General features: G+C 38.2%; 1 protein-coding gene across 1 annotated transcript in view; it reads left to right on the forward strand.

Annotated features, from left to right (window-relative positions):
• LOC138038399 (elongator complex protein 1-like) overlaps positions 1-20130 on the forward strand; it is a 26234-nt gene continuing 6104 nt past the window's right edge. The window contains exons 1-31 of the mRNA XM_068884247.1: positions 1-387; positions 1610-1762; positions 3724-3805; positions 4185-4265; positions 4357-4445; positions 4844-4943; positions 5168-5258; positions 5566-5689; positions 5786-5888; positions 6895-7029; positions 7587-7682; positions 8834-9071; positions 9227-9400; positions 9741-9847; positions 10181-10284; positions 11596-11649; positions 12058-12160; positions 12757-12872; positions 13698-13771; positions 14136-14214; positions 14438-14517; positions 15585-15641; positions 16335-16418; positions 16535-16620; positions 16975-17132; positions 17602-17725; positions 18250-18347; positions 18675-18738; positions 18829-18966; positions 19944-20005; positions 20116-20130. The exon at positions 20116-20130 is cut by the window's right edge and continues 48 nt beyond it. Of these exons, the coding sequence (XP_068740348.1) occupies positions 238-387; positions 1610-1762; positions 3724-3805; positions 4185-4265; positions 4357-4445; positions 4844-4943; positions 5168-5258; positions 5566-5689; positions 5786-5888; positions 6895-7029; positions 7587-7682; positions 8834-9071; positions 9227-9400; positions 9741-9847; positions 10181-10284; positions 11596-11649; positions 12058-12160; positions 12757-12872; positions 13698-13771; positions 14136-14214; positions 14438-14517; positions 15585-15641; positions 16335-16418; positions 16535-16620; positions 16975-17132; positions 17602-17725; positions 18250-18347; positions 18675-18738; positions 18829-18966; positions 19944-20005; positions 20116-20130 (3219 nt within the window). The 5' untranslated portion in view covers positions 1-237. The remainder of the gene's footprint in view (positions 388-1609; positions 1763-3723; positions 3806-4184; positions 4266-4356; positions 4446-4843; positions 4944-5167; positions 5259-5565; positions 5690-5785; positions 5889-6894; positions 7030-7586; positions 7683-8833; positions 9072-9226; positions 9401-9740; positions 9848-10180; positions 10285-11595; positions 11650-12057; positions 12161-12756; positions 12873-13697; positions 13772-14135; positions 14215-14437; positions 14518-15584; positions 15642-16334; positions 16419-16534; positions 16621-16974; positions 17133-17601; positions 17726-18249; positions 18348-18674; positions 18739-18828; positions 18967-19943; positions 20006-20115) is intronic.

Below are 20130 nucleotides of genomic sequence, written 5' to 3' on the forward strand. Positions count from 1 at the left end.
GGTTCCTTTGGTCATGCCTACTTACATCAGTTTTCTGTCTTTTCAGGCTTTTCTGTCGATAACTTGATAAGACTTTCTCCGTTTGGAGTTCACTTTATACCATCTTTTGTTCAGCCTGAACAGACATCATTCGTGGTGTCGATACAAGCATCTTAGTCTCTGCACGTGGTGCAAATTGAAAGATGGAGATGCATATCTCCTCGTAAATTCGAGTTAAAGCAGTAGAAAGAAAAAGATATGCGGAATCTTGAACTTCTGCGGAGTTTTCCGTTGCTAGAGCTACCTGGAGTAAATGCACCATTCTGTTTAACAGTCGATTCTGAATGTGGTGTTGTATACGCTGTCAATGCTTTTGGAATAACTGCCTTTCAACCATCCAGTCAAGAGGTATGTTGTTGAAAATGAGTGATTTTAAAATTTTAAGTGGAACATATCCGGAAATAACTCAATGAAAACAGATTCTAACATTTTACGTTTGCCAGTTTGTGAGAATTTTCATGAGCAGCCGGTTTTGCAGGTTTGAATATGGGTAAAGGGATGGGGGAGAGAAACTTACTAGCTGGAATCAATAAATGGCATCAACAATATTATTATTATTGATGCAAATTGTTTTTATTTCAACCCCAGTAGTGTTGCAGGATAGTGTTGTTGTTATTATTATTATTATTATTATTATTATTATTAGTAGTAGTAGTAGTAGTAGTAGTAGTAGTAGTAGTAGTAGTAGTAGTAGTAGTAGTAGTAGTAGTATTGGCAGTGTAAAACACCTAAGATACCTAAGATTCACTAAGCTAGGCGTAAAGACGTGGCTAGCTCAGTGTCAGATCTATAGATAATGCTAAAATCTAGTGTTCATATCGAACAATACTAAAAATCTAATGTTCATAATAAAAACAATGTAACTATATAACTGCTAAAAGAGTCAGTGTTCTTATAATAGATAATGTCAAAATTTAGTGTTCATAGCGAATAATCAAGGCTGTTGCCTAACAGGAGCCCGGTAGCCTGGGGCTCCCAAAGAATAGCTCTGGGCGCCTTAATTTTTCACAGCAACACCTTTCACTTCATATGTTGGGCTCCTAAGTTCTCAGCGTTTAGCTCTGAGGGCCCCTTTAAAGTTTTCTTAGGCAGCAGCCTTGATAATACTAAAATCTAATGTTCATAATAAAAACTATATAACGATATAACTCCTAAAAGAGTCAAACATGAGCTTGAAAATCCTAACACATGATCTTGAATGTTCAGACTGTTGTTCAAGACTGAATGATCTTGACATAGCGGGCGATATGGAGAGTATGGTAATTATTATTTATTATTATTATTACTATTATTATTATTATTGTTATTAATGTTAAGTGAACATAGTTTGATGTCCAAGCTCCAACAAGTCTGCTGTAGCTAGTGATAAGGCATTTAAATAGGTAATAACAATTAGAAGGAGGTGGTTGAGGTATCACAGATCCAACTCCAAAGAATTGAGTGTGCCTCTGTAATTAAAGAGTTCATGGTTTTTGTGGCCATTGTGAGTTAGATATATTTTCTGATTGGAAGTTGCAAGGATAAGTAACTGTTGTCATTGCTTAATCTTTGAAATAATTCTTTTATGCAGGTCATTAGCTCTGTCTCTCTTGTGTCTGAAGGATACCTGCCTGACAATGGCACTGGTTATGTGGTCGGAATACAGTATTTATCAGACTTGGAATCTGTATGTGTAGCTACTGGTAAAGGAGATGTGATTATTTGGAATACAATCACAAGACAGGCAAGAATATCATTGTCTTTTATGAATGACATGTTAGCCACTGTAATTTGGGAAACTCTGATTTGTGTATCGTTTATCCGTTAGGAACATATTCATGTTGACACAGTTTAGCATCTGATGAATGTTCATCAAGTCATGCTGGTCTAATCCTCAGGGTCTCAACTGAGAAGATACTCTATTGTCCCTAAAGCTCAGACATTCCAACCCCTTTTGAAAGAAAATAGGGAGTATTTTTTAGAGCCAAAGGCCCTCTCACGAGCACCTAAGGTGTGAGTCTGTAGGGGGGTCTGTGGGTAACCCCCCCAGGAAATTTTGCAAATGTGTGGTTCCAGAAAATATCCATACCTTCCCCACAGAAGGTCACAGAAATTCAGAGGAGTGGTGGGGTGTAAAAGCAAAAATTTTCTGAAGGGGAGGGGGGTTCACAAACATTCCTCTTTCTAAAGGGTTTTAACCCTTTGATGCCTGAACTGGCCAAAACCAGCCTGACTTAGTATTTTACTCTGTCTAATGCCAGACAATTTTACTTGTCAATGGGGAACCTGCAGGAGTCAACGAAAAAAAATCAAATAAAACAAACTTAAAACCTACCCACTTTCTCAATGGATTCAGGTAACCAAAACCAATTCCTGATGATATTGTAAGCAGTATTGTTTATCATATAGTTTCCAGGATAGTTACGACTTTGTACAAACCTGTCACGAAGGTGTTTTTCACGAGCGGAAACCAACAAAATGGCCAACTTGTGAAAAGTCATGACCAGCTCCCCAACTGAATCTATGTTTGTTTAACAGTCGAATTTCATTCTTTATCGATTGTTTAGATGACCATTATTATAAACTGTGTAAGCAATATCCCTTCACAGGATTAATAATGGCATATAATTAAAATTTTTTATTCTCAACACATTGGTCTTCAAATTACAGGGTACAAGTTAGCGGAAATTGAGGGTAGGGTCATACCTCTTGTTGAACACGATATTCATTAGCTGTATAGTGACATACTACCTATTGTTTTAAATTGAGCAAGCCATACACTTACGGGTTTAAACTGTGTAATTCGATATGTTGCTGTGGATCACTGAATAAGTTTGAATGGAAGCTTTTGGAACACTGTTTTAGATTATCAGAATATGAACTTTTTTCAATTCAACTTGCTAGAGTATTTAGCTTATTATCCTAACTTTTTTTCCATATACAAGATTTTTGTTCCTTACAATGCAGGAAAACATCTCAAATAATGAAGCTTTTCGAGATCTTCTCACTTTAATACTTCAGTTATGTGGCAAAATACACACATGTACACTAGAACAGCAAATAATGTGTTTTATTTTTGATTGGTTTTTTGTGTGAAAAGTATGCTTCCAGGGGGTAGGGAAGCCTTTTGGAAAATCACGGAAATTCCAAGAGGTGGTAGGGTCTCACGAGCACTGCTTGGAAAGGAAATTCCAGAGGAGAGGGGTGGGGGTTAAAGAGCAAAAAGCCCTCCATGGGTGGGGTATGGATATTTTCTGGAACCACACAATTTAGTTTCTCTCAAGTGGTATTTCCTGCATATTTGTCGTATTCTAAAGAGGCCTTTATTCTTACCAATGCTTGTCGCCATTTTTGGAGCTGCTAAATGTAGTAAGACTGCTAGCCGTATGAGTCTGCACAACACGGGTGTTCAACGAAAAGACTGGATGAGACATTATAGGATACAGAAGTGTAACATTTTACACACAGATTGCCAAAAAATTCTTTAAAAGATAAGCAATTTGTTTCCTTGTTTTCAGAATTTTTCATGATAAATCGGGAGAGCGGGAGACTCCCGTTCAAATCAGGAGAGTTGGAATGTCTGAAAGTTGTAACCTATTATTGCTAGACAAAATTAAGCAAGACACATTTTTTTGATCTTGTGTTCCTTTTTAATTATTGTTTAGTATTGTGATGCATTGTCAGTTTGGTATTATTCATTTATAGCTTGAATGTGTTGGCAGTGTGGATAGTGGATTAAGATGTATGGCTTGGAGCCCAGACCAGGAACGTGCTGTTTTTGTGACAGGTTTTTGAGACATTTTCTGTAGTTTTTTCTTTACTTTTATTAAAATATTGAATTGGTAGGTGGCTGCTGTAAAAAATATATTTGTCACCAAGGTTGAAAAGGGTAATCTCCTCAGCTTTACAAATTTTTAGCTAAGCCTTCAACCTGTTTGCTTTCTAGACTGGCCATTAAGTTTAATTGAACCAAGTCCCAGCCAATGACCACCTGTATCTTTGAAAATTGCCTTGCAAACACAATGTGAGGGGGAAAATTATAACATTGTAAAAAGGAAAAACTAATGAAGAAGCTCTACTTCCAATTGACCGTTGTTATATTGTGTTACTTGTCAACAGCCTGACAATCACTCATTTTATTATTGCTTGCTTACTGCACTTTTTAGGAGAGGAAACACTTTTAATGATGACAAGAGAATTTGATCCAATTTGTGAGTTTTCCTATCACTCGGAGGAATATGGAGAAGGTATTAAAGTCTTAAATTTTTGTCTTGCCACTAAATATGTGAAGATGAAAAATTTTGTTTCTTACTTTTGATAAAATGTATTTTCCAAAAGAGAAGCCAATTACTGTTGGGTGGGGCAAAAGGGAGACGCAGTTCCATGGTTCAGTGGGAAAACCAACAGCTGCTAGTTTGCAACAAGTGGTAAGTTTGTATGATGGACTAATTAAGGTTCCAGAAATAAGAAATTATTATTATTACTATTACAGGGCAAATCAATACAGTCTAGGTAATAAGGACTGCATACATACATACATATCATATTACACACGGGCAAGTGATGATCGCAGACAACAAGTAAACAAAAAAGAACAACATGATTTATCACTATTTGAAATTTCTACCATGATAATCCTGCACAACCCAGATGTAGGAAAAGCTAGCGAAGGTTCCTTGTGCACTCCATGTTTAACTTATTAAACATCAATACAACCAAAACTTAGGTAAGTGAGCTGATATACAAAATTAGATTGATAAATAAGAAAGGTAAGTCAGTAAAATTAATGTATTGAGAAATGATGGAAGTCATTGTTGTTATGTAGACTGCCAGGCCTGCGGCAGAGTGGGATGACAAGATGCCAAGAATAAGCTGGCGTGGAGACGGACAATTCTTTGTTGTTAGTGCAGTTCATCCAAAAACAGGTTTGTGAACATGTCATACTCTTTCAGCAAAGGGAAACTGATTAATTAAGGTATGTTTTTTGGCTTCTTATCAAGGGTAAGCCCATAAATTCCATGAAAACCACGAGTGGTTGTCATTGGAAAGCTCATCATTTTATTATCATATTTTTAATTTGCTTCCATATTTTTAATTTGCTTCCATGTTCATTGAGTTATGTAAGGTCTGAGACCTTTTGATACTGTAGGTGCAAGAACATTACGAGTGTGGAACCGAGAGGGAATTCTCTGCTCAACCAGTGAAACTGTTGATGGTCTGGAGCAAGCATTGTTCTGGAAGTAAGGGCTGTTGTACTTATGTTCAAAGAGTACTAGTACAGCACAGATTGGTTTCCTGCAGCTAAACACTATGCATAGTATGAAATACTACAAGTGATGACTATATTTGAGTAAATCTGGCAAGAATACTAAGTCTTCTTTGTTTAAACATATTTCATCCCTATTCTTAATTTACTGTACACAATCATTTTGTCAAATATATGTCTACAGAATGATTCAGGGTCTGTATTCTAGTACATTGTAACAATGCTTTTCAAAATGGTGTAGCTCAACTTTCCACAATAATATTATTTACTCAATTTTTAAGACCATCAGGTAGCTTGATTGCTTCCTCTCAACGAAAACCTCACCGACATGAGATAATATTCTTTGAAAGAAATGGCCTCAGACATGGAGAATTTATACTGCCATTCAAGAAGATGGAAGTGAAGGTACTTTTAACTAAGAGCAGTTTTCTTCAACTCCTGTTTTCTGTAAGTGGTAACCCACATCCAGGAGTGAGTTTTGATGTTATCTATTTTTTCAAGGTTATGGAAGTGGCTTGGAATATTGATTCAACTGTTTTAGCGGTGTGGGAAGAGGAGTTGCCATCAGAAGAGTCATCACAGGATTTTATTCCAAATTCTTATGGTAAAACATTATGATCTAAAAAATGGATTGGTGTCAGGGAATGCGAGTCACAAAGTTATTGAAAGCTAACCATTTTAAAATGGCTGCTTAGACTTAATAACTGTTTATCAGCGCTATTTGAAATGTGTGCTTAGACTTTCGCATGGCTCGCATGACTCGCAGATTGTCCAGCCCCTCCAGAAATGCATGTAATTACTGATGCACACAGATTTCAATAAGCATCGCAAAGTGTCCCCTTGTTTTTTTCTTCAATTTTAACTTTACTCATGTCTCAGAATACAAACAATTAACAACACAAACTGAAATGCTACTCCTGAAGTAAGAATCAACTGCTACATAGATCGTATTCGCCAAAAGCCGACTAAGTGATCATTCTTTTGTCTTTACGCTAATCATCCTTACTAGCTTCATTAGCACAAACAAAATTCTGAAGAATTTTTTCTCCAAAGTGAGGCTAGTGAGGATGATTAGCGCAAAGACAAAAGAATACTGTAATTTCTTGGCCACCATTAATGAATACAGTCCATTTACTCTGACCTAAAAATACCCTAACGTTATTGCTAGAAATAGGTGGGAAATGCTCAGGGACACTTCGCGTTTAAAATTTGGCATCTAATATTATTTGCATTTCTGGACATAAGTGGAAGTGCTGGAACTTTTCATCTTTCCAATGTTTTTTTAACAAAAATAAGCAACATTTCAAATCTTAGAGAAAGATACTAAATAAGCCAACAAAAATGTAAAACGATGAAGCTCAATGTCCTTAGTGGTCACATTAACAGCACGGGATTTTTTTGATTCTTGAATGGTTTTTAAACCCCTTCTCTGAACAGAATTCCTCCTCTCCAAATGATACAATGTAGGACAACATTTGTTTGTAACAGCATGTAAGAAGTGTATAATAACTAGTATACTGTTTCACATCTCCCCATCAGCTAGTTTGCCTCTTGATTTGACAATGCACTTTGTTTTAGTGTTACATAAAAATTATTATTATTGTCCATAGTTCAGTTATGGAGTGTGAATAATTACCACTGGTACTTGAAGCAGCAAATTGAATTTCCAGCCTCACTCAAAGAAAGAGTTGCTTGCTTTGAATGGGATCCAGAAGCTCCCCTGACTCTTCACATAATGACTACTGGTAAGAAAATCAATGAGAGCCTGTTATGTTAAAAAAAAAAAAGTTATTTATTGCCAAAATATAGCTTACAAATTATACCACAAGAACAACAATATCAACAGGGGGAAAATAAGACTCTAGAGTAGCATATACTATTAAACTATGCTTAAATATGCTTTGATGTTTTCTTATTTTTAATATGGTTATCTACCTTATTCAACTCCTATATCATATACCACTTTGATTTTTGCTTTCAAAACCTGTAATTTACTGGGTGAGACCCATTTAATTTACATCTATAAATATATAGCTTTGCTTGTGGGATAAGGTGGTTTACCAAGATAAAGTCTACGTTCTCCTCTGTTAAAAGTATTAAATAGAACATCAACTAATATCTTCAGAGGTTCTAATTCTATTTTACATAGTATGAGCCGATAATGAAAGACCTCCCAAAGAGATCTTATTATAATTTCACAATTAAAAAGTAAATATTTGTGAGATTGTGAGAGTCTTTAATGTTATTATACACCTCTATACATGAACTTTCTATACCTAAGCCACTTTATTGGATACTGCAGGAGGACATTACCATTATTATTCTTGGTGCTGGAACACAGTGCATAGTGAAGGAGCATGTGAAGAAAACATCTCCACGGTAGCCGTGATAGATGGAGGTTGGTTAACTTTATATGCAAAATAAACATTGGTATGATTTTCAAATTCATTGAGAGATTATACAATATATTAAGACTTTACATATACATGTACTCTTTTCACCGGTGTACATGATCTAACATGAAAATGTTGTACATGAAATACAGAATATATGAAAGTCATACACTTCTGCTGTTACTAAAGTTGCACTCGTAACTGTGATGGTGTTTTGACGATTTAGCACAAACCTGACAGATCAAATGTATGACTTTTATAATAGTCTGTACTTCATGAATATCTGTTGTGGTTCAGACTTTTTCTTGGTTGAAATGTTTCAAACCAGTTCAATTTTGATTTTTCTTTGTCTGATATTCACTATCATAAAAATGAAAAATTATTGAACTGGTGTGAAAAATTTTGAACCAAATATGTAAAGTTGAAGCATAACATACATGTATCCATCCTGTATGGCCAAAGCATGCAGCTCTCAGTTGGCTTAATAGCTCTATTGGCGGAGCACTGGACTGTAATGCTGAGGTCATGCTTTCAAAACCTTTTCAAGCTTGAATTTTTTGGGCTTTCATTAAATTGCTGCTTCTAAACAAGCACCCTTAACTCCAATGATAATTTCACAATTTTGTAATTAGAGAGTGGGAGTTCTGTGTGGAAAAACCTTACCGGTAAGTATCTGTTTTCACGGTGGCCATCTTAGCGCGTCTGGGGACATTATGGGTTCCTTCCTTTGCGGCAGTGAGCGATGAGAGGCTGCTATATTCGCAAGCTATCTTGGCGCTGCGAAACAGAGAAATGGCATCAATGTTGGTGGTCCTGTGTACATCTACGGGATTTGAGGTCATTTATGACACAAACAGTTTGTTTTGTCGAAAAAGCATAGCCATTAGTGAAATGTGTGAAAATCAACAAAAATAATAAATTGTTGTTGATCTTAAGCACAAGCTTACATGTTCTTGGGAAGGTTGTTTTTGGGAAGACAGTACTGATATAAGTTTATGAGTGGCAATACAGAAATCATACAAAGTGACTATAGATTTTATCAAAATTGTATTTTTCTGTGTGTACGTGACCCATGGATATGGAATGTATTTACAGTGACAGACCGCAAACTAAGTAGGTTAGTCTGAGTAGACTTGATTTCGCTTTGTTGTTTCAGCAAAGATTCTGTTAACTCCAATGAAACACATGGTGGTTCCTCCACCTATGTCTGCACACTTTGTGGAGCTTTCATCAACAGCAGTTATGGTCAGCTTTGACCCAGCACCCTCCTGTAATAACATGGCTGTTTTGCTGTCTAATGGGACTGTAGCTTTGTTCAAGTCACTAGGAAAAAATGGTGTGAAAGAAGAGTTCAAACCACCTGGAAAAGCACCAGAACTCGTTGGAACTTACAGGTAATATAGTGATGCTCAAATCAAGTCACTGTCAATAAATCTCAGAGCAAATTTTACAAAATAGTTTACATGTTTACCACTTGTGGTGCATTAGTAGTTACAATCTAAAGGATGCAACAATTCATGATCCATGTTTTTTTCTTGGTGTGAGACAGTTTAGATACTGCTGATCACCCATCAGTGTGGAGAGGTCCTCTGTGTTGGCGTCAGCTGATTTGGTGGAGAGATAACACCCTGATTACAGTGGGATATGATAAAATGACGCGAACAGATGTATTGTGTGAACTGGAAATAAAGACAGAAAAAGACAATAATAGGATAAAAATCAGGTTTGTGATGCCCAAATTATAATAATTTATTACTGGACAGAGGCAAAGGGAATTATCACGTAAAATTATGAAGTATAAAGATTATGTTTGTGATTCTTGTCTTTTGTTTCAGCCATTTTCAAAATACTTGCTTCAGTATTACTTTACACAGCATAGGGTTTGTAGGATTTGACATCATCCTTGACACTTCAGTAATAATAATATTATTATTTTATTATGCTTAAGCAACACGGTACAGTGCAGATGTCCTTGATATCTGTGTACCTTCTTGTCCAGGTCGTAAGACATATCTAGGGACCAAACCCCAACATGTTTATGAGCAGCTTCTTTTCTTCTCTAGGCATAAGACTGTAACAGAAGAATCAGTTCTCCACTTGTGTGTTAGCCCATATACAGGTTCAGTTTTTGTGCAACTTCAAAGTGGAACTTTGCTAAGATACATTTCAGGTATTGTTGAGCAATAGTCTTTAGCAATACATTTATAAGGGTTGGTCAAAACTGGGAATGATGTCTTGTCTTATTTTTGACACACTTTTTCCCTTTCATGCTCAGTAAGTAGTTCAGTAACGAAACATTCCTGAAGTGAGTTCAATAATGTATTTTTGTGCTGTCTCTCTTTTACAGACCAATAATGGTTGGTAAAAGAGATGAATACCAGTAAAAGAGGTTTTAATCATTTTTCCACCCCTCTGAGTAGAATCCGAGTCTTATTGAGCCATGTCACTGCTGCTTTTCTGTCTTCAAAATTAATGGTCTTACTCGCTTCTTTGTTTCTTTGAGATGAAAATCAAGCAAGTGTATTGCCATGGGAAAACAGTTTTGGTGAGGAAGTCACTTTTCTGCAACCATGTCAGACAATGAAGATTGCTTTAGTTGGAAATGAGGTAACTACTTAAGGTGCATTATTGGATACTTCACATGCACTAACTGGTGAATTTACGGGGTTACCTGTATTCTCCAGTAAGACCAGGGTATTTTCTGCTTGATTGACATTGACTTGAACTTTCTTATTGGTTTAGCACTTAGGTGTTGGATGAAATACTCTGCATGTGGAACTCAAGATCCCCTCAAAATACTTTCACCTTGAGCCACAGCACAGCATCAGTGTGTCCCCTACAGTACTCTTTGTGAACTTTGTACGAGTCCTTTACAGTGTATTGTCCCACATAGATGGTGAAAAAGTGTGGTCAGGTGGACGTGTGGTTCATTTTCCTTATCTGAGGAGACTTGGAAGTTTAATAATTTGCAGAAGTAACTTGAAAGGCAAATGCAGCATTATCTACTTAGCTATTTAAGGGCTTTATACAAAAGGTTGGTATTATCAACGGAGTTGATAATGTAAATTGGCCACTGTACAGAGATTCTAAAAACTGACGTTTCGAGCATGCAACTAAGCCAGTCGCTCGCCATTCTAATCTGCCTAACCACTCCAAAAAACACATGGCTATCTGCGGCCTTTCCCTACATCTAGGTACGACGGAAAGCCGCAAGAATCTGGAACAAAAATTCATCTTTCAAATCGGCACCCTTAATCCTCACGGTATTAACGAAAGCTTTTCATTTAACTAATATATTCCTATTTTTCACGTTGCCATGTTACCACCAATAGCGTAGCTCCTACTCTACTATAAAAACTACACGTAACCCATAATCCCTCGATTCGCTCTGACGAAGGGCTAACGCTCGAAACGTCAGCTTTTAGAATCTCTGTACGGTGGCCAATTTACATTCCGTTGATAATACCAAACTTTTGTATACTACTTCCCCACCGACGCAGCACCACAGTTTCTTTAGAAACTACCCCCTTCGTTTATTTAAGGGCTTTGAGTGTTTGCATATCCAGGGTTGAACCCTCAACCTCCTAATCTTTTGTTGGATGCTTCAGTTACTAAGCCAATCAGTCGGTGTTGCTCATATACTAGTCAAGCATCTTGTTTTTTCCACTTGAATTTATAGTCCTCACACTTCACTAAATGTTAAACTCCAACAAATAAAGTGCAAACTATGATGAAGCACTCAGGCCATAGATCACATGAGAAAAAATATGTGCAGGAACTTAAAGTGCACCCCTCAAACTTCTTTAGTGATATGTATTTGTAGTTTCTTAGAACCAAAGTGTTTCTGTGTAGTACCTTTTTACCCATTTTCTAAAAAGCTGACATGATATAACAACTTTTTCATGTCCATCTTTCCAGGAAGTTGCCTTAGGTTTGACTGAACATTCAAGGTTATATGTTAATAGGAAAGAGGTAGGCTTTTGCAATTTGCTCCTGTAAGGCAAACTCTTAGTCCCTTTTTTTCCAAATCAAATCCGCCGATGACTGTACTACTTCGCGTCAAAGTCTTGACATGCGCATGCGCATGCGCATACACTCTTTTCACATCTTTTTCCAACAAAACCACGGTGTTAATTTCCTCCTTTTTTTTTCGCGAATTATATCTTGTTGCCTCGCTCAGAATTTTTTTTATTTTGAGCTAAAGAACGAGGCAACACGGAATACTCTGACTTAAAACCTTAATTGCAAAGTGTCACAACAGCATCCATTTGGTAATAAGTGTATGCGTATTTCCATTTTGTTCAGTTCATGCGCTTTTTACTCCTTTTCTCTTTATGAGGTGTGCTGCATTTGACAATTTGTTTTTTCCTTCCTGTTTAGGTGTCGTCAAACTGTACTTCCTTTGCAGTTCATGATGAATTTGTTCTACTTACGACGCATGCGCATACACTGCGGTGCATCAGTCTCTTGCCGGACACTCGCGGTGAGATTGAGTGATTTCATACTAAACATTAGCGTCCTTAACCACGACTTAATTCCGAGTAGAATCAGGTGACAATCACATGTTTACACTGATCAGTTGCTTTTGCATTTATCACTTCGTTGGCTTTTCGTTTCTCGAAGGAGGCTACGGTAACTGCTAACTGGTAGCTCATCGTCCTATCGTGCCGGAAACCGTTGACTTAACTATTAGCGGACCAACATTGAGTACCTCAAAGTAATTGTGGGGAAAGTGTCGCCTTTGTAATTACATTAATTGCTTCACTATTAACGACGATAGGTCTCAATTAACGTCACAGAGTGTCCCCTGAACTCCGTTGTCAAGTAAAGCCCCGGCTGCACGTTCAAACATTGTTGATCACGATCAACAATGTTAGAACGTGTAGGATGCATGTTTGATGACATTTGTCCAACCTTTTTTGTTGGAAGAATGTTTTGATTTCGATCACACATTTTCTCCAGCATACAGCAAATGTTGAAGCGTGTAGCTGCCCTTTCAACAATGTTGTTTTGCAAAGACCTTGTTCAACAAAATCCAAACAAATTTATCTCATTGGCCTTAATTTGTTTTAAATACAGGTTTACCTGTATTGTTGGAAGACAAATCACACCCGTTAGACGAAAACATCCGACGTGTTGAGAGAGGTTCGCGAATAGTTGTAGCTGTTACACAGGACACGAAGGTTGTGCTTCAGGTAATTATTCCATAGATAAACCATGTTTGGGTATTGCCAATGCAGGCTTCACAACAAATCCTCATTATCAAGTGAAGCTATGATCCTCGCAGTTATGAACGCAATTTTTGCAATTGCGTAAAGAAGCCTGAAAAATTCAGGACTTCAGCGGAGTTTGAACCGGTGACCTTCAACCCCGTTGAAGTCCTGACTCTTTCAGGCTTCTTTACGCAATTGCAAAAATTGCGTTCATAACTGTGAGGATCATAGCTTCACTTGATTTCATATCCGCAGTTCATATATGATCCATTTCATATATAATTTCATCGTTAAATCATCATTATCTTGCGTTTTCTAGAGGAATGGGTCCAACCGAAAAGCAGTCGCGGATCGTGCGTTTTGCGTGAGAGGAGCGCTCGCCTCGCGCTTCCCTGCACTTATCTTCAAACACACTATTACTTGTAAAAGGCCAATTTATACAGATCAATTGTTGCGCTCCTGTCTCTGTAAACTAGGCAACGTAGAACAAAGGCATCCGTTTAACTGCTCTGACAACTTCTCTCGGATAGGTGCAATCTATTGAAGTTTTTTTGAAAAATGATTTTAAAATAAGCTTGCCTGCGACCAAGTTATCCCTTTTGGGGGTGACGACTGACTGGGAGTAGCGAGATTCACGCGCGAGCTGCACGTGTAGTTCCAGCAAAAGTGGTATAATTCAAGCTCATTTAAGCTTAATGTGATACTTTTTGTCCAAATCGCTTGAAAATGTAAGAAAAAAAACCCTAGGCTAAGCATGTACTTTTCGCTCCCCGGTAGTTGAATCTGTGTATGTTTTTTTGTTGTCAGATGCCTCGTGGTAATTTGGAGACCATACATCCCCGATCGCTTGTGCTGTCCTATTTACAAAAATGTTTGGATGGGTAAGCTGACATGTGTGTTCCTTTTAAAATTTTCTTCGCATTGCGAAAATTGATAGTTTATTTTTGATTGGTGTCATCCAGTTACGTAACAGCGAGCCCGCGAATTTTGTACGACTGCAGTAGGTCTTAAGTCCTACCCACAAAGGGGAGAGGTCAGCGGAGGGCGGAGGGCAAAGAAGGCGATGGGACAGAGGAGGGGAGGGGAGAGCCAAGTGGAATTCTTCTGAAGAAAAAAGAGCCGTCTCTGATGTGAATGCAAAGGAATTTCACAGTTTACCTTTTAATTAATCAGGATTCCTTTTCCTCCTCCGTTGCAGTAACATTTTAACACCGTTTACTGGTCTCATTGTTCGTTTATTTTTAGCCTTAACTATCGGGATGCGTTTATCGCTATGCGGAGACATAGAATCAACCTGAATTTGATACACGACCACAATTCTAAGGTGAGTGTAACCCGTTAACAGAGAGCTTGATTTAATCGCTAGGATTTTGTGTTAAGTCACCAACACTGTCTCGAAATTCGAAAGGAAACTTGAAAGATTGGAAAGATAGAACCTTAAAGATGGGTCGAAATGGCCTTATATCCCTCTCTTTTCTTCCCTCGTTTGGAATACAACAGAGAGGGTCAAGTTTGGTTAATTTTTATGTAATATTTGTTTTCGTCAGCTGTTCCTTGATAATTTGGAGTCATTTATCAGTCAAGTGGATTCTGTGAACTTTATTAACCTCTTCTTGTCTGACCTCAAGTAGGTAAAGCTTTCTCAATTTTAATCTATTTGTGACTCATCCCTTGACTCATTTGACAGAAGACGTATAGATTATCGTGACGTATCCTCTATGGTCTTTGTATAATATTTTCCATGCGTAACTTATCATTTGAGTTTCGCGCTGTAGATGTATTGAAATTCGTCTTTCCGAAAACTGAAAGTTATTCTTGAGGATGCCATATCTTGCTCAAATAATCGCGCCCGCTACCACGGGTCTGTGATCAGGATCGTTTTTCTCAGACCAACCTTATTTTAAAAAAGCTCTTTTGCGAAGTAAAAGATTTTCGATACTTTAGCCCATCAATTTAACGCGTACTGTCTCCGCTGGCACCATTCGTGCAAAATTGTCATGCGCGGAAGTTATCAAATTACACACTGGATGGATCAATATCCTTTGGATGATGATTTTTCTAGTGGATAGCTCAGTTGATTGTAATAGTTCCTATCCCTATCCATGGTAATTTACCTGACCTTAATTGTTCAAAAATGGAGATGGTTGGCTATCCACCAGTGAAATTACTACTCTGCGGATTAACTCTATCAAAAGCAATTGAGTTATATATTGTTCACTGATTTATCCGGTGTATAGATCTTTCCACGTTTTGAACAACCGAGCCATATCTGAGATTTCAATCAAGAAATATAGGTGTACTATCTTTTCGCTCCTTTCCAGTGACGTGGGTCCTGTGATTAGTTGATATACAATGAAAGAATAGTTCGGTTTGAATTTGAGAGTTACAAGGAGAAGGGTATTTTCTTTCCGATTTAATTTGGCCACAAAGAAGGCTAGCGGAATAGTATGGGTTTTGTCTGAAATCATTGAAGGGACCTGAAGAGCAATTCTCTTATCTTCTCTTCTCTTCCCATAAATATTTCTTTACTTATAACTTTCCGTTAGAGAAATGGATGAAGCAGTGTTCTTCTTTGACGTACTGGTCTATTTTCTATATTTGACTTTAATTGATTTAAAGCTCCAAGGAACACATCCCAACGTCCCCCCTATTATTGGTGAATTTACTAATTTATTTTGTTGATTTGGTTTAAAGAGAGGAAGATGTTACTACTACAATGTATGCTGATTACTATTCACGGACAGGAAAAGCGTATGTTTTGTTGTTTTGGCTGTTTTTACAACAGGGCACAAAGTCGCGATTAATGTAAATGCTTGCTCCTTTCATTTGAATCGTTACACTTGAACAAAACAGCACCACAGCAAATAACGCGGCTTTTATCGCACACAGACCCAAGAATTAAATGTCACGGCCGTTTGTATGAAGAGTTTTCACTCACGTGATTAGTAGCCTTGTTTTCCCACCGAAACAAAGGATAACTTTTGCACGATAATAGAGCTCAATTCCGGATGGTTTAGTTGGGGACACCAACATGGCTTCCGTTCCTTTGTTTAGGGACATTAACATGGCTGCCGTTAAGTCACTTGAAAACATTCTATATCATGAAAGCTATCTCTATGAAAGTACTGCTAATTAGCATTCACTTAGCACAAGCTCAAACTCAGGCTCTTCTCTTAGTTGCGTGACGTAAAAGAAAAAGGCCCTGGCTGCAGCCGGTCACAGGGTAGGTAGGTAGGCTTTCCACAGTTACGCTTTTAGAGCTCTACCCCTCCCTGGCTCAGAACATTTTTTTTATGCACTAATCATGTCAATGGTCAAGTAGCTAGCTGCAACCAGTAGAGGTCACTCGCAGATACGGCAAAGGAAGAAAGATAAAGAGAGATAGTTTGGGTTCCAAGGTTGCACTTAGTACTAAGACCTAATTTCAGTTTATTTAACCAGCAGTGATGTGTCAGCTTCTGGTAGCAACAAAGTTGATCTAGTGTGTGATGCTATACGGACTAAGCTGGAAACCGCAGGACATAACAAGTGAGTCATTGCGTGTTCATCTTACAAGACACCTTACTAGTTTCTCTTTTCTAGACCTTGTTGCAATTGTTGTATGGTATCGACCATATTTAATACTGGTTGCATTGATTTCACAGATATCTTCTGTCTATATTAACAACGTACGTGAGGAAAACCGACCCAGCTTTAGAACAAGTCTTGACAATCATCAAAGATTTAAAGGGTAAATGCCACTTTTTACAACGAAATCTGTGATCATAAATATTGTATTATCTTTCCGTGGAAGCAACCCTCTCCCTTCCCCAGTGCTGCAAGTTTATTTAACAATCCTTCCCTTCGCCCAAATTTTCTATGCCGACTTCAGCCACCTTTCTAATTTTGCCCTCGAAAGGACAACGGGTGATGTATTTCCTCACACTTTCGTCCAACAACTTTGTGTATATTTTTCATTATTAAAAAAGTGTCCACAAGAACTCCTAGTTTTCGTGCTGTTCCAGGTACCTCAAAATGCACCCGACATGATCAGGACGAAAACGGCAGCGAAAATAACTGCAATGTTGTACTGCTTTAATTTCAGCATCCAATCCTGTAATCGCCAACGATACCGAATGTGTGACGTCAGAGGAAGCCCTCAAGTATGTGCTTCTTCTCGTTGATGTCAATCAAATGTACGATATAGCACTCGGGATGTACGATTTTGAATTGGTCCTTATGGTGGCTGAAAAATCACAGAAGGTGAGGGTAAACTGAATTCTGTCCGCACATAAATATAATTTTGCATTGAACGTTGGTTATAAACGAAAGTATGAATTAGTTAATCCTCACGCTCTCATGCAGACAAATAAAGTGTTTTCACGTGAAGTCACGGCAGCCATGTTGGTGTTCCTTAACAATGGAACGGCGTCCATGTTGGTATACCCAACTAATCCTCCGGGAATTGAGCTCTTAGACTATTATCAGGCAAACGTTTTCTTTTGCTTCGATGGAAAAACAAGGTTACTGATGATGTGAGTGAAAACATTCTGTACAAAAAAAATCCTTGTGGTCAGGACGCGAGTCGAACCGTGACGTTTTCATTAGTCGTTCATATGATCTACCGCTTAGCTGCGTCTGTGGAATCTCGTGAAAGACTGGAAACCAACCTGGACACCAAACTGAATCGTGCCAACCCGTCCCAACATGCTTTGAACATTTTTCTTTTCAGGACCCAAAAGAATATCTTCCATTTTTAAATAACCTTCGCAAAATGGAAACAAATTTTCAGAGATATTCAATTGACAAGTATCTGAGACGTTACAGTAAGGCCATTAAACATTTGAGTTTGTGCGGTAAGTTTCAGATGTTTCAGTTCCTTTTTTTCAAGTCAGAATGTGTCGGTTATTCATTGCTATATAAGGTGTAGAAGACGGGATAAACTAGTGAAGATAAACTAGTGGTGGATATCCAAAGACTATTTATTTTAAGTATGGTGCACGTCAACTCATGAATGTTTGACTAGGGATGTATAACGGGTCTCTCCTACTGTAAGAGCCTTAGTAGTATAAAAGTAGCAAAACGTGTAAAACCGCGAAGAAAACAAGAGTTGAGACAAAAGTAAAGAAAACTAAGGCTAAGAAAGCAGAGAAAACTTGCTAGATTCTTAGCTCGAGTTAATTAAATCTCTGTAATCTTTTAACATTCTGGTAAGGTGTATTGAAAGGTGCTGAAATTAAGACATTAAGTCTTGTGTATGTCATTTTCCAGGCAAATAGGTGCTTTATTCACTAAATTTTTATACGGGAAATTCATTGTACCAGCTCCGAATCATCCGGGCATGCGCATAGTGCGATTTATAGCAAAATTTCCTTTTCAGGCGATGAGCATTTTGAGGAGCTAGTTTCACTTGTAAAGGAACACTGTTTGTTCAAGGAAGCGCTGAAACTCTATCAAAAATCCACTCAGCAACACAAGGTACTCTCAATTAAGCGACACCCAAGCATCTGCTGTGATGTCGAGCTGTGACCTTTCATAGCGCACGCGCCTAAGCTTAGACATGCTGTTTGATGGAACATTTGTCGGTATTGCTTCAACCACAATCCCTTTTCCCTATGAGGCTTGTGTTACGTTAATGCATGGCGTGGTCTCTCATTTTCTTTACGGGTGGTCATCGTACATTTACATCCTTCAAAGAGCCCTTAGCGCTCCGTGGGTCGTAATGACGAGGAAGACGTAGGCATTGAATACGAAATCATGAAAGTATCTTGTTAGGACTCTTCTCGAAGCATTTTGTTCTCACAGGAGCTGTCGATTGCCTATGGAGAGTACCTTGTCGAAAATAACAAGCACGAAGAAGCTGGGATAGGTAAACTACTCATACCCATTTTGATGTTGGTAGACTTGAAAATGTTTACTTACATTTGTAATTTCATTGAAATCATCTCATTCTGTTTAGTATTTTCCTGTTGTGGGGCCCACGAACACGCACTGGCTTCATTCCAGAAGAGCGGGAACTGGAGACAAGTTTTTTGTATGACTTCTTTACTGTGTTACACAGATGAGCAAGTCATTTCATTGGCCAGGTCTGTGGCAGGTATGAATAACAACCCTGCCAAAAAGACAGAAATTTGGTACTTGTCCGAGTGAGGCACTCACCACACCCAGGAGCTCATGATTAGGAGCCAACAACAGCCCTTCATTCCTGTGACGGCGTTTTCACAGACCGATTTAATTTTAGATTGAACTTCCCCCAAATGAGAATCCCTACGGAGCCCGAAGATCAATCACAGGAAACTAACTTGACGCCATAGCGTCACCGAGCCGGAACTGCCTTTGTATTTTTTATTTTTTTTTTTTGCGAAAAAGGTACTCAAAAATTAGATCGGTCTGTAAAAAAGCCGTGACATAAGCTTTGTATGGGAGTTACTCGCTCTTGGTCATGGGCTTCTGCTGCACCTGTGGATTTTCGAGACTATATATTATTGACTGAGTGGGAGGGCCGGACGGGAAAATATTTGGCTCCAGGTCATGGCCAAATAATTTCCTGTCCGGCCCGACCTAAACTCAGTCAATAAGCATTTTATCATATGGGCTCTTTACACTATTTATGAGCACTCAGAATATGAAGTTTGGACAAAATGAAAAACAAAAACTATGCACAGAAAATTGATCTAATATGTTGTTTGCATTTGCTTTTCTGGCTGTAAATTACTTGGGTGTTTAAAAGCGACGAAATCCCCTAAATTGCATCGCACGGAGCAGTACGTGTTCCTAGTAGAGCCGTACGGCTTTTTCCGGCCCTGCTAGGGCTAATGCGTACGGCCCTCATACGGGCATTTTCCCAATAGTTTTGCAATGAAAGCGCGCGCGGGGCCGTACGGGCCATATGATAATTCCGTCTAGTCAATCAAGAGAAGTACTTGACAACTGTTCTGCAGAAGAAGAAAAGAGGTCTGGTTTTCCTCATATTTCTCTTTGCGGTGACGTGCACGAAAATGTAGACGATTTCGAGTACTTTATGTGCTCAGTCACCCAGGGTTTTCTGTAAGCTTAACTTTTGTTCTGATACAGGTCAATTACAGGGGCACAAGTGGTGTCTTGAAGCTTCCAGAGTCTTGGAGGAATATGCCAAAGTAAGTTAGGAAAGTCATTTTCTCATCTCTACAAATATAAAAGCTTACCAATAGGGAAAGAAGAATTTGTCGTTGACTTTTAGTGTTTATAAATTCCGTTGTCATTCTAGGATCCAGAGGAAGCA

Source organism: Montipora capricornis, chromosome 2 (assembly GCF_036669925.1).
Source record: "Montipora capricornis isolate CH-2021 chromosome 2, ASM3666992v2, whole genome shotgun sequence".
In the NCBI taxonomy this organism is placed as follows: Eukaryota; Metazoa; Cnidaria; class Anthozoa; order Scleractinia; family Acroporidae; genus Montipora; species Montipora capricornis.